This window comes from Hippocampus guttulatus, chromosome 3, assembly GCF_054856545.1.
Source record: "Hippocampus guttulatus isolate MCC_2025c chromosome 3, RoL_Hgut_1.0, whole genome shotgun sequence".
NCBI lineage: Eukaryota > Metazoa > Chordata > Actinopteri > Syngnathiformes > Syngnathidae > Hippocampus > Hippocampus guttulatus.
In genome coordinates this window covers 11,130,680-11,143,937 of record NC_141263.1, presented here as the reverse complement: position 1 = coordinate 11,143,937, position 13,258 = coordinate 11,130,680, and the positions used below count along the sequence as shown (strand labels likewise).

At 40.5% G+C, this 13,258-nt stretch overlaps 1 protein-coding gene across 2 annotated transcripts in view; it reads left to right on the top strand.

Moving 5' to 3' along the window:
• The first annotated feature begins 1,532 nt into the window (after nt 1-1,532).
• The window catches only part of scml2 (Scm polycomb group protein like 2), a 33,474-nt gene continuing 21,748 nt past the window's right edge, over nt 1,533-13,258 (top strand). For both annotated transcript variants that reach the window (XM_086106952.1, XM_086106951.1), the window contains exons 1-7: nt 1,533-1,631; nt 4,984-5,057; nt 5,215-5,280; nt 5,647-5,717; nt 7,060-7,294; nt 8,268-8,356; nt 8,870-9,113. In XM_086106952.1, the coding sequence (XP_085963078.1) occupies nt 5,036-5,057; nt 5,215-5,280; nt 5,647-5,717; nt 7,060-7,294; nt 8,268-8,356; nt 8,870-9,113 (727 nt within the window). In that variant the 5' untranslated portion in view covers nt 1,533-1,631; nt 4,984-5,035. The remainder of the gene's footprint in view (nt 1,632-4,983; nt 5,058-5,214; nt 5,281-5,646; nt 5,718-7,059; nt 7,295-8,267; nt 8,357-8,869; nt 9,114-13,258) is intronic.

Here is a 13,258-nt window from a genome sequence, read left to right as displayed (position 1 = left end):
CTCAGAGAATGTCTCAGACAATGGGGAACAGAAGATGAGGCGCTGGAAGAGGGACCATCATGGGAGGACAAGCCCCTACACGGGATGTACCACCGGACCATAACTGAAGTGGCCGATCTCAAGAAGTCCTATCAGTGGCTAGAGAGGGCTGGCCTGAAGGACAGCACAGAGGCACTCATCTTGGCTGCTCAGGAGCAGGCCCTGAGCACCAGAGCCATTGAGGCCCAGATATACCACACCAGACAAGACCCAAGGTGTAGGTTGTGCAAAAAGGCACCTGAGACGATCCAACACATAACTGCAGGGTGTAAGATGCTGGCAGGGAAAGCCTACATGGAACGCCATAACCAGGTGGCTGGCATAGTCTACCGAAACATCTGTGCGGAGTATGGACTGGAAACCCCAAGGTCAAAATGGGAAACACCTCAGAAGGTGGTGGAGAATGACAGAGCGAACATCCTGTGGGACTTCCAGATCCAGACTGACAAGATGGTAATGGCGAACCAACCAGATATCGTGATCATAGATAAAGGGCAGAGGAAAGCCGTTGTAGTGGATGTAGCGGTCCCAAGTGATGGAAACATCAGAAAGAAGGAACACGAGAAACTCGAGAAATACCAAGGGCTCAGAGAGGAGCTGGAGAGAGCCTGGAAGGTAAAGGTCACAATCGTGCCTGTGGTGGTCGGAGCACTCGGGGCAGTGACCCCCAAACTAGATGAGTGGTTGCAACAGATCCCAGGAACAGCATCGGACATCTCAGTCCAGAAATGTGCAGTGCTGGGAACAGCAAGGATACTGCGCAGAACCCTCAAGCTTCCTGGCCTCTGGTAGAGGACCCGAGCTGAATGAGGGACGGACACCACCCGAGGGGGGGTGAGACGAGGATTTTTTTTTTTTATATACACAGTATATGCTGCATGTTGGTTTTTTTTTCTGAGTTTGAATTTAGATTTTTACATTTCTTATGGTCAAAAATAATATCAGTGTTTGAAAATAAAATTTTAGACGGTACAGTTATAGATTATTGTGGACCCTACTTCGATTCACAGCTCGGCACTCATGGATTCATCCATTTGAGAATTTTTGTTACTTTTTTTAAACATTATTTTTAGGGGGGTGAGTCGAAGTCACCATTTTGGGGTTGTAAAATGTTTTGCTTGCATTTATTATGAGCGTCAATAACACACGGATTTTCCAGCGTTTCCGGTCCGCTGTGCAATGAGGGTCGACAAGGCTATCCCACTGAAAAAAAATGATGTCATCAGTCCACTGAGATGCTAGTGAGGTGCTGAAACAACCGTCCTTATTCTCGCAGTCAAAAATCTGGATGCGACACAATTGTTTTTGTTTTCATGTCACATCTGGGTTATCAAAAACCAAGGCGTAACAAAATTAGCATTTCGAGCGAGTGAAATTAATTATTTTCCCCATCTCTCTCTCTCTCTCACGCACACACGCACGCACACGCGGCTAGTGTGCGCGCGCGTGCACGTGCCTGCTTGTGTGGGCGCGCGCGCGTGTGGTGGTGGCGGCGACGACGGACATGCGCGGAACTGCAGCGAACATGGCGGCCGCCTGCATCTGACAGAAAGTGAGGGCTTCACCATCAAAATAAGCGCTTTCAACGCTCGGTACGTCTTATTTTCTCCTTGTTCTTGTCCAGCGCCTACTTCCGAGATGTTATTTCGCCCTCCCCGTTCCCTCATTTGAGCCAGAATAGCGGCGTTTCCCACCGTGGAGGATATGTGCTGGCAGTATGTGTTCTTCCTCCACTGTATTGCATGTTGCTTGAATGAAGGCGACTTCTTATTATTGTTACAGTTTTGTGGTTTCCGTTGAAGTGCGGCGCTTTACGCTTGTGTTCGCTGCATTCCCACGCGCTGTTTAGTAAACAAGTGCGCCCACTGAGTGGGTTTGGAGTCCAGTGTATTGTTTAATAATTCAGCATTAGCAGCCGTTAGCCTTGAGAATAATGAGAGGAGTCCCGCCCACCAAATTTGGAAGAATGGAAATGCGTCATGCACTTTTTATATAGCTCACTCCGATCTATCTATCTACCTATCTAGTCCCATGACCAAATAAATGTTTAAAAACAATTATTTCTTCAGGATTGAAACTTGTTTACTTGTTCCACTAAAGAAAATCCTTAGCTCTCTAAGCACCACCGCGATGACAAAGTAAATGTTTCAAAACAACAGTTTTTTCCGTATTAAATGTATTGTACTTAAAAGTTAAGTACATTGGCGTCTTTCTTTTTTGAAACAAATATGACAAAAAGTATTTTTTCATTAACTCCACCATTAAATAATGCATGACTGAATATTCAAACAAAATTCAAAATCTGGTAATACTGAAAAGCTCGTGCAGTCACTACAAGTCCCGATGTACAGTAAATCTGTGAAGCAGTTATCTCTATTTTCTACAATTATTATTATTGCGTATACAATACTGTATTGAATGAAACCTTTTTCAGGTGAAAGTGTATAAAAAAAATAAATAAATAAATATATATATATATATATATATACACGTTTTCTGACAAACAACTGACCGTTTTGTAATGGAGAAAATTTGGCATGCGGTACAGCGATGAGGCGCGGAGACTTTGCGAATCCAAATGCAGAACAAAATGCACTGTAAAAAAAAAAGAACGAAAAATCATCTGAGAAGCTGTGAAAGATGAACCATGTTATAGCAAGGGATTACTGTATATCGGAATGTGCTGAAGGAATGAGCAAACTGTCAAACTGTGCAAACTGATCACCTTGAAGGGTTGGAAATAAATGGGTTTTACGCAGTCCTCCCATGACACTTCATAACACGAACAGTGCTGATTAATTTATTTTCAAATTGCAAACATCAACTTGGAAATTCTTTCATTCGATTAGCAGTGTGGCCAGTCAAAACAATGAATTGATTGAATGTCAGACAAATTGTCAGGGTTGCTCTTTCAGCATATTGTAATTTATTTTAGAATTGTTCCACTGAACTTGGAAATTAAGTTAAAATAATAAAGGTCAGTGAATCTCAAAGTTCTGCATGTATGATTCAAAAAATTAAGAATCATATTGTAAAACCGAGCCACAGACAAACATATTACTCAGTTACCGAAAAGAAATGTATAGTTTTTGATAATTTGGGGGAAGCCAGCAACCACATAAAACACACATTTGTTTTGATTTACCTCATCCCTTTGTATATGTGAATTGAAACATCGCATTTAAAAACTGGTATGGCACGCTGGAAAAACAGCCCTCGGACAGGCCAGCAAAGTGTTTTGTCATAGATGAGGCCTGTCTTCCAGACACCATATTTAAAGACGGAAAATCAGCCAACGCAATTTGTCTCTGGTTTGTTTCAATCACATTGCATGTACTACCCTATCCGTATCTACTTCTTTCAGTTTTTTTGTGGGTGTGGTTAGAAATGCGCAATTCATTTTGAAAGGTCCTATTTGTTCTCACAAATGTTGTCATCTATTCAATGCTTGCTCCTCAAGTTAATAATGCCTTTGACAACTCCTGTCAATCAAAAGTTACAACTGCTCATGAAACCACCAAATTTTCCCCCTCGTCTGGTGCATGTAAAGCATCATAATGCTAATCACAGTCCAGGGGCCGCTCGAGTGGAAATGGAGGCTGTAAAAAATGAAGTGCTTCCTGGTCTGCTGAGCTCTTAAAGCATGACCCTCATGAGTGGAGCAGACTGAGGTGTGCAAACACTGAAGCTGTCTGTCGCTGAGCGAGTGGCAGAACAGGAATCCTTTTCATGTGGGTCTGCAGACGTCCCACATCCACACGTCTTAATGGCTTTTTATGGCACCTTGGAATCTTTATGGCTCCTTGCCACTCCATGGCTTTCTCTGCAAAGACACAAGAGCGCACAGGGAGCAGCGGTTACACTACATTGCAGAGTTTGCACTTCTGTGGTGAACATTCTGCATCATTTTGGATTATTCATCTTTTTGATGCCTTTCGGTTTTGGATTATTTAATTTACTCCCAGCTAAATATTTGTAACTGACATCTGAAAATTGGACAATGGTTAAGGCTGATCTGGATTATTCTGTCAGATTTTCACCCTCAAAATACCGGGATGGGGTAACAACCTGAATGAATCTTACAATTAATTGTTGCCAGTGTTTAAAGATACTTTGTTTTTAGCCTAATAACATACATGTCAAAATAATTTTGGAAAGTTTCCAGAAAACAAGTAAAAAACAATGAATTCAACAAACAAAAACAGTGAGGATGTCTCACATTTTTTTTGCACCCGAGTCAGAGTCCAAGTCACTTGATTTTGTGTAGCTGCATATAACGACTCCCTCTTCATTACCTCTGCAATGCATTGAAAATGAAAAGGAAGACCACATCCAAATTGTCTCAGTTGTCTTGATTTTTTTTTCTTATTGGAGTACAAGTATCCCAAGATGATGTATACCTCTGTACAGTAGTTCATATAAAGAACTAAAATATTAGCTAAATGGCCTGGATAGCTGAGAATCTACTCACAAAGAAAAACACAATTTTTAGCAACTATATAGATATTTTTTTTGCCATGGGGGCTGTTTTCAAGACAGGAGATCAAAAATGATTTTTAATTTTTTTTAAATTGTGGGTTTTCTGATCTTGATTCACCTTAAGAGGCCTATCAAGGTGGATGACAATCCCCAATTAAGATCCAGTATTGGAAGAATTCAAATACAGTTTTAAACTTACAGCAATTTATTCATACATCATTAATTGCTAATTAATTTTTTAGGTTTTAATACTGTGTTTAAAATGTTTTTTTGGGGTGTGGTGGTGTTGTAAAATTACCTACTCAATTGAAAATTGATGGGTAAAAATATAAAACATTATTAATAATGCAGTATATTGCCCAATAGCCGCTCCAAATGACCGATATCTTGTTTTATTATGATTACACTGCTTTTTCCTGTGGTGTTTGTGTGTTTCTAACCAGTTTATATGGTGTATTGTTTTAGTTAAGAGCCTGTTTGCCTTCCTCTGCTGCTGCGGGCTAACATCTTGGTCATCATGGGCCGAACACCACACAAAGGTTGGCCTTCTCTCTCTCTTCTCATGCCACTATTTGTAACAGCTGGATTTTTGATAGAGCGAAGAATAAGGGTTTTCAGTCGAGTTTTCAGGTGCCGCTAATGAAGTGTCTGGTGAATGTACCGTTTCGAATGCGAATGACCATCTTTTGATTCCAGATCAGAAAGAGGAGAAGAAGGAGAGGCCGAGCATCGGCGCAGGCTCTGCGCTCGACAAATCTAATGGTGAGTGCTCCCCTTAGTTTTGTCATCGGTTACCTCATTCACTGTTAAAAAGTGAGAAATGCTGGCAGTCCATTTTTTCCCACCTCACGCAGTTTAGAAATCTGGTTCCTTCCCGGGAAATCAATCTTAATTATCACAAAACCAAACCAAAAAAGTCATGTTGTGCCTTAATACCATTCATGATTTTTAAAAAAGGCAACCATAATATAGACAAAAGCTCAATGTTTCATTGCACCAAACAGCCAAGTCATATGTAAAATGTGAATGAGTGAATGCCTTTTATGTATCTAACAACAAAGTGGTGTCTTTCTTTTCAACGGTGTGAGTAGTGTTATTTGTTACATCCTTGTTTGATTCTTTTCCTAGAGCCATTTAGTTGGGAAGACTACCTGAGAGAGACCTCATCTATTGCAGCTTCACCTACTTGCTTCAAACAGGTAGCTGATCGTTACTAAATTTGAAGTTCAATGAGCCCCCGTTTTTCACGTATAGCTTCCACGCCAACCTGTGATTGGTGAAAATTTGCAAAATAGAGCCTACATCAAAAACATTGTTGAAGAAGACTCCCTCAACCTGTAAACACACGTTAGCATAATTTTTACAGTATTACATAGCGACTATTGTCATTATTTTGTCGTCAAGGAATGGGATGCACTATTACTTTGACAAAACAAATAGAATTAAACATTTTACATTGAGCTAGCAGTCGTTCATTAGTTTAATGCCAACATGCAATACAAAACAGCATTGACAGGCTAACGGAAATTTGCATGGATGTTAGGGTCATTATAAGTCTTCAAACAATTGCTACTTTACCTCACATGAAGCCGTAAGACATACAAGCATGCAACAAGATTAAACATAGTAATATTTGAATTCATAAATGATCAAGCAAAGCATATAATTTCATATGATGAAGGTCCAGTAAGTAAATGAATGAAAAATCCTGCAAATGGGCTAATATAGCTACTGCTACACGCACAGGGCAACAGCACTGAAGACAAGTACCGGTACTCTTACTTAGGTCATGTTCATATTGCAGTTTTATTGAGATTTTATTTTTTTTCACCCAATGTGTCGGCTTTTTTCCGCATTAATGTGAATAATACAATTTTTTTTTCCCTTTCAAAAATAACCCAGGCCTCTTTAATATGTGGCTATTGCTGTTTGGACACTCAAGTCCTGCCTATCCACCCTCTGCAAAAATGATCGCAATTGGTCGACAAAACAGATTAGCACGAAAAGAAATACACTACATCCTGATTTATATAGCGCTTTCACAAGAGCTGCAGCTGTAACAAAGCACTATACAAAACAGTGAACATAAAAGTAAAATAATAAACACAACACATAACATAAAAACACGGACAGTCATGCAATCTTAACCACTTTTGCCTCATACTCTTTGTTGTTTGAAGCACTCATAGATGAAAGAGGAAATGGTGAATGAAGGAGCAGAAAGCAGTCAGTGGTGACAAGAAGATTGCATAACTGATAAACATATCGGGGGACTGAATCAAGCGCAAAACCTGTGAACTTGCCAATGCGTTAGATAGAAGGTGGACATAATGTATATAGATAGAAGTGTTAGTATGCCTGTGTTCATAAGAAGTACAAAAACTCCATGATATACTGAGCTGTGGAGCGATGGATGATTTGCATTATGCAAGGGGGGAACATTGTAGTGTAAACGGTCATGTTAGTTTCACTCAAATTATCATCACTTTACACTACACTGATGGATGTTCTCTTTGTGTGCGCATGCGTGTGTGTGTACAGTCCAGAATCCCCCCCTCCAATGACTTCAAGGCTGGCATGAAGCTTGAGGCTCGCGACCCGCGCAACTCCAACTCGGTTTGCATCGCCACTGTGATGGGCATGATGGGTACTCGACTACGCCTGCGTCTGGATGGGAGCGACAACACCAATGACTTCTGGAGACTGGTCGACTCGTCTGACATCCAACCGATAGGCACCTGTGAGAGGAATGGTGACATGCTGCAGCCCCCGCTGGGTGAGACTACATTTAAATGTGCATGCCCTTTCATACACAGTATGGAGGATTCATGATGGATGCACGCACATTTATGAACCTGATTGAACCAACGGCATATTCCAGAAATCATAAAATAGTAACTAGTAAATAGACTGCATCTAAGATTCAGCCGTTCTACTTTCATCCATCAATCACCATCTTTCATGATGCCGCCTTCATTCGCATCTTCACACACATTGTAGAGTACAAAAGTAATGATTCCATTTAGGGCCATCTCTTTTAGAGGCCGACTTAATTGGATGCGTTCATGGAGAAAATCCATTGTCAATGTTATTACTATTACCAGTGTTTTCCTGCCAAGGCAAATCCTCTGCTACACTTTACTTACAATGTACGGTATGCCAGAATTCTTCATTTTCCCAAGAGATTTTTAGACATTTCTACTCTTTGAACATCGTCTGTTTGGAGAAGGCTCTTTTCTGTTCCAGCATGACTTTGTCGCAGTGCACCATAAAGTTTGGATGGGTTTGGTGTTTAATAACTTGAGAGCCCTGTCCACACCAGCAAACAACTTTTAGATGAACTAAAATAAAAGTGGAAGCTGTTCTAGCCTGCCAATGAGAGACTCCAACTCCCATCTTTAGATGGATTGATGGATAGAAAGATAGAGAGACACATTTTATTCATCCACAAGGGTAATTCACTCCAACTCCATCTGTTGGTGTAATAACTTGTGCCCTAATAATTGTGTGTACGTGATGAACCAATCTTTTTCTTTCTTTACTTCATTGAATTCTATTTCAGATGTACAATGCTCCAGTAAAAACTCAGTCCAACAGTGGTTGGCATAATGTCAGTCATCCTTCAGCCGGCGCTACTTTTAGTCTTGTTGCAAATCAGCACATTTTTATTGATCCATCCTTTTTACTACACTGCTTGTCCTCACTAGCATCATAAAAGAAATTGAATATTGGCTCGCCTTTGTTTTCAGGCTTTCGAATGAACGCCTCCTCGTGGCCAATGTTCCTCCTCCGAACACTGAGTGGAGCAGAGATGGCACCAGCCTCTGCTTTTAAGAAGGTTTGTTCTTGAAGTATGGTCAAATGAATAAATAAATAAATATGTATATGTGTGTGTGTGTGTGTGTGTATATATATATGTGTGTGTGTATATATATATATATATATATATATATATACACACACACACACACACACACACACTGTATATACACAGTATATATATATAAAAAAAATATATATATCCTCGTCTCACCCCCCCTCGGGTGGTGTCCGTCCCTCATTCAGCTCGGGTCCTCTACCAGAGGCCAGGAAGCTTGAGGGTTCTGTGCAGTATCCTAGCTGTTCCCAGCACTGCACATTTCTGGACTGAGATGTCCGATGTTGTTCCCGGGATCTGTTGCAACCACTCATCTAGTTTAGGGGTCACTGCCCCGAGTGCTCCGACCACCACACATATATATAAAAATGGGTGTATACTGTATATGTGTGTGTGGGGGGGGGTGGGGGGTTGGTTAAATAAATACTGTGCATATAATGGATAATGTTGAACTCAAAAATAAATTGTGTCTAGGAACCTGTTAGCCCCATTAAAAACTACTTCAAGCCTGGTATGAAGCTGGAAGCCCTGGACAGGAAGAACCCTTACCTAATTTGTCCAGCCACCGTGGGTGAGGTCAAAGGTCAGGAGATCTTCGTCATGTTTGATGGCTGGCGAGGTGCCTTTGACTATTGGTGCCCCTTCGACTCCAGAGACATCTTCCCCGTCGGTTGGTGTGTGCTGACGAAACACAGTTTACAGCCGCCTGGAAACTTCTGTGAGTATAGCTTTCACTTGAATTTGTCTTGTGTTGTATTTTGACTTTTAGGGTGGTAGATTTTTCATCATTAACACAGCAGTGGCGACTGTACAGCATACAAATTGACAGCAGCATTTTACTTTTTTGTTGTCTGTTTTTAACATTAAAGGCATTGTAAGATTCTGAGCAAACCAACCAAATCATTTTATCGTGAACCCATTTATTGATGGGCTTATTTTTCACACCACCCCGTCATAGGTAAAATTCTACAATATTATAAGAGACTTTGTAATGAAAAGTAGGCTCCGACTGATATGGATTTTTTTATGCTGAATCGTACCTTATTCATTTGTATTCATTTTCACAATCTCACTGTCAAGCCATGGGAGACATCATATAGCATCACTTTGAGGAAACAAAAAATAAGGCACCTGCGATCACAGTTGTCCAAATAAAAGGCAAAGCATGCTTCCTTAAAATCAATGATGGGCAATAGAAATTAGCACGGCTGTTGCAGTAATTACAAATTCTTAAAGAACTCCAGCTCTGCATGTACTGTGTATGAGTATAAGTATATTGTAGCAATTTTAAAAGACTTCTCTGCCGGTAACAATGTGACAGTATAAAACAGAATATATATACATTTTTAGGTGAGGTGATATTGAATATTGAATCCAGTTTTATTACTGGGCAACTTTGGGTCCCATGATAAATGTGCTAATATGAATGCTAAACAAATAAGACCAAAATCCTGCACTACATTTATTTTATAAAATAATAATAGTAATACATTTAATTGTGAAAGAGCTTTTCATTGTACTCAAAGACACTTTACAAGAGTTTATATAAGACTGTTCATATTTTATTGTGGTACGGACCAGAGTACCAAACTACAAATGTGAACAGGGCATTAAACATAAATTTAGCCTAATGCTTTTCTTTTGCAAAGAGCTGTGACATTACCACACTTTACCACCAGAGTGCAGTGCAATGTACATCTTCCATTTGAAAGAGGCACACCATGTAATGTATGGAGTCAGATTACAATTTTTTGCTGTCTATGCACCCAAACGAATCGTGATACTAGAGCCATTAGGATTTTTGGCTAGTGTCACATATCAGGCCAGACAGAGTAGTCTTGTTGTTGTCACTTGAAACCCAACTGCCTCCAAAGGTCCCCAAAACACCAGAAAGCATTGGTCTGTTTCTTGAACTGACAAAATAGATACTGTACACACTTCTTACTTTCACCTTTCAGGCTTTAATTTTATATATACTGTATATATAAAACTGAGCTCCACTTGATTTAAAAAAATAGATAGCTGGCCAAAGAAAACAAATCATGAGTTAAAAGTCAAAAACAACAAGCAGTGCAGGTAATTCTCAGTCTAGTGTTTGGGAGTACACCTGATATTACCATGTCCTTGTGCGGTTATCTGGGTGTTCAGACAAAACGAATCCAGAAGTTATCTTGGCACCCGAGGAATGGTAAACACTAACTCAAAACACATTACAAAAGGCTACCCACTGTCATAGTGGAGCAGCATGTGAAAACCTGCACTTGGACAGAAACATTGGCCCCAGTGCACAAAGGGAGGTCCGCAAGATGGATGGACAGGTAGATGAAGCCGTACTACAGATAACTATCTTCATCCGAAAAGGAAATTCATTGTTACATTCATCGCCACAATAAAAACAACACAAGACAAAGCAGACTTGCTGAATTCCCACAATAACATTATTAAAGATATGAAACATATTCACTACAACCATGCTGTGTGTTAGCTTCCTTAGCGTCCCTCGACTACATTTTAGAATGACAATGAATAGTCAACATTATTACTGGGTATTTGTCATAACGGCACTAAATATTGGGAAATATCACAGCAATTATCAAATATATTCTTTGATTAAGGATGTTTTTGTTTTTGAGGAATGGTGGTGAGATATAGAAATGATAAACCATTTTCTGTGTACAGTGTACTTGCAAGTAAATTACATGTAAAAATAGATCTAAATCTGTAATCATTTTGTTGCTCAAACGTGTCTTTTAAAAAAACACCCAAACTCCACACAAGAAGGCCGGAGCCGGAATCGAACCCTGCACGTCTGCAATGTGAGGTCAACGCACTAACCACGCATGCACGCACACACGAATTAATCATATTACAGTATTTCATCCATCCATCCATCCATCCATCATCTACCGCTTATCCAGGGCCGGGTCGCAGGGGCAACAGCTTTAGCAGGGAAGCCCAGACTTCCCTCTCCCTAGCTACTTCTTCCAGCTCTCCCCGGGGATCCCGAGACGTTCCCAGGCCAGCTGGGTGACATAGTCTCTCCAGCGTGTCCTGGGTCTTACAGTATTTGACTTCAAAATATATTGTGATACGTATCGAATTGTCTTTTAACTGAGATATATTTCTCAGTTATATTTCTGAAAAGTTCAAATGACAACAAGAAACTCATTACAGCATCCCCTCATCATAGGTTGAGCTGTACCACATCAAATCATAATACCACTGAATCAAACTGATCAAATCCTCCACTGTATTGCAGTCAGCCTTGTAAATTGGCCCTTGGAATTGTTGGATGTGGTGTCTACAAAACAGTAGTGTATGCATGTGCATGACTTGGCGCTGGTGTTAATGGTAAATGTTATTAAAATGTGATGGCAAAGCTAAGATATTCATTTTAATCGGCATAATAGTCTGCTCTGCAGACATGATTATATCGGCATGTCATTTTCATGATAAACGATAAAGCTTAATGCTCAGACTAGCTGCTCTTTGGTTGATATTTAGACAGAATGTGTGGAAATCACAGACTATGTATACTTCACAGATTCTGATATTTGGTACAGGAAAGAATTTTGTCAGATCTCACAAAAACTACAAAGAAAAAGACACTATTTTAAGGAAGGTCTATCCCCATCTTTATCGGATGAGTTATTTATACCACAATATTACATTTAAATATGAACCATGGGCTACATTGTGAATGTACAGTATGTGTTTATTCGGAGAAGGTTTTCTCAATGGAGGCATCTGGTGCAACCACTGACAAATGCTGTCTTCGCGCAGGCTTTATCTGCAATATTATTATATTCATGCAGAAATATGTTGGTGTCTGCACTTGATGTAGTTCCATACTAGACTCCATGGCCAACAGATTATATTAATCCTCGAGGTTGCACATCACCTACTTGATATGAGGTCCTCGCATGTAGACTTCATGTGGGGGATTTAACACAGATTTGCACTCTGTGTGTTTGCACACCTACTGTATGTGTGTGTGTGTGCGCGCCTGAGCCTGGCGTGTGTACAGTAAAAAGGGGATAATGTGCTCAGTTAGACAGGTGCCATGATTGTATGTAAACGCATCGGGGGCTTGCGGGGACAGTTAATGAGGCGTTGATCGGCTATACATGCTCTATGTACATTTCAACTAGCTTCGTTATTCTCTTCTGTTCTCTTTGTTCTGTCAGACACCACTAATGCAGTGCTTCTCAATTATTTTCTGTTGCGCCCCCCCTAGGAAGAACAAAACACTTTGCTCCCACCCCCAACTGTCCCCAACATGAGCAGCGTCCCCTTTTGCTTCTTGGATTTTTTAAATTGGGTCAGAATATAGAGCTGGTTTGCAACCTTGTATTCAAACTTTGAAAACTGACCAGGATGGAATGGAAACACATGTCGCATTTATGTTTGGAACATGATCATAATTTTTGTGCTTGAATACCCAGGTATGGGCCAAAAATCATGCATATGATGCCCTCCTCACTCCTGTGCTTGCAGCATCCATTCATCCATCCGTTTTCTATGACACTTATCACCATTAGGGTCCTGGATGGACTTGCAGCCTGTCCCAGCTGATTTTGGGTGAGAGGCGGCATACACCCTTGACCGGTGGCTCGCCAATGACGGGGCTTACATAGACAAACAACCATTGACACTCACATTCACAGCTACGGATAAATTACAATCTTAAAAGTGCATAAGATGCAAGTTGTTGGAATGGGAGAAGAAGCTGGAGTACCCAGAGAAAACCGCTCAAAGCAGTTATCCAAGGTTGTTGCCACTTGATTTATTAAAACAAAACAGCGTCAATTTGTTTTTGGCTTCACCCTCCTCTGTTGTAGTTTTTGCTGCTCTGTAGATGTC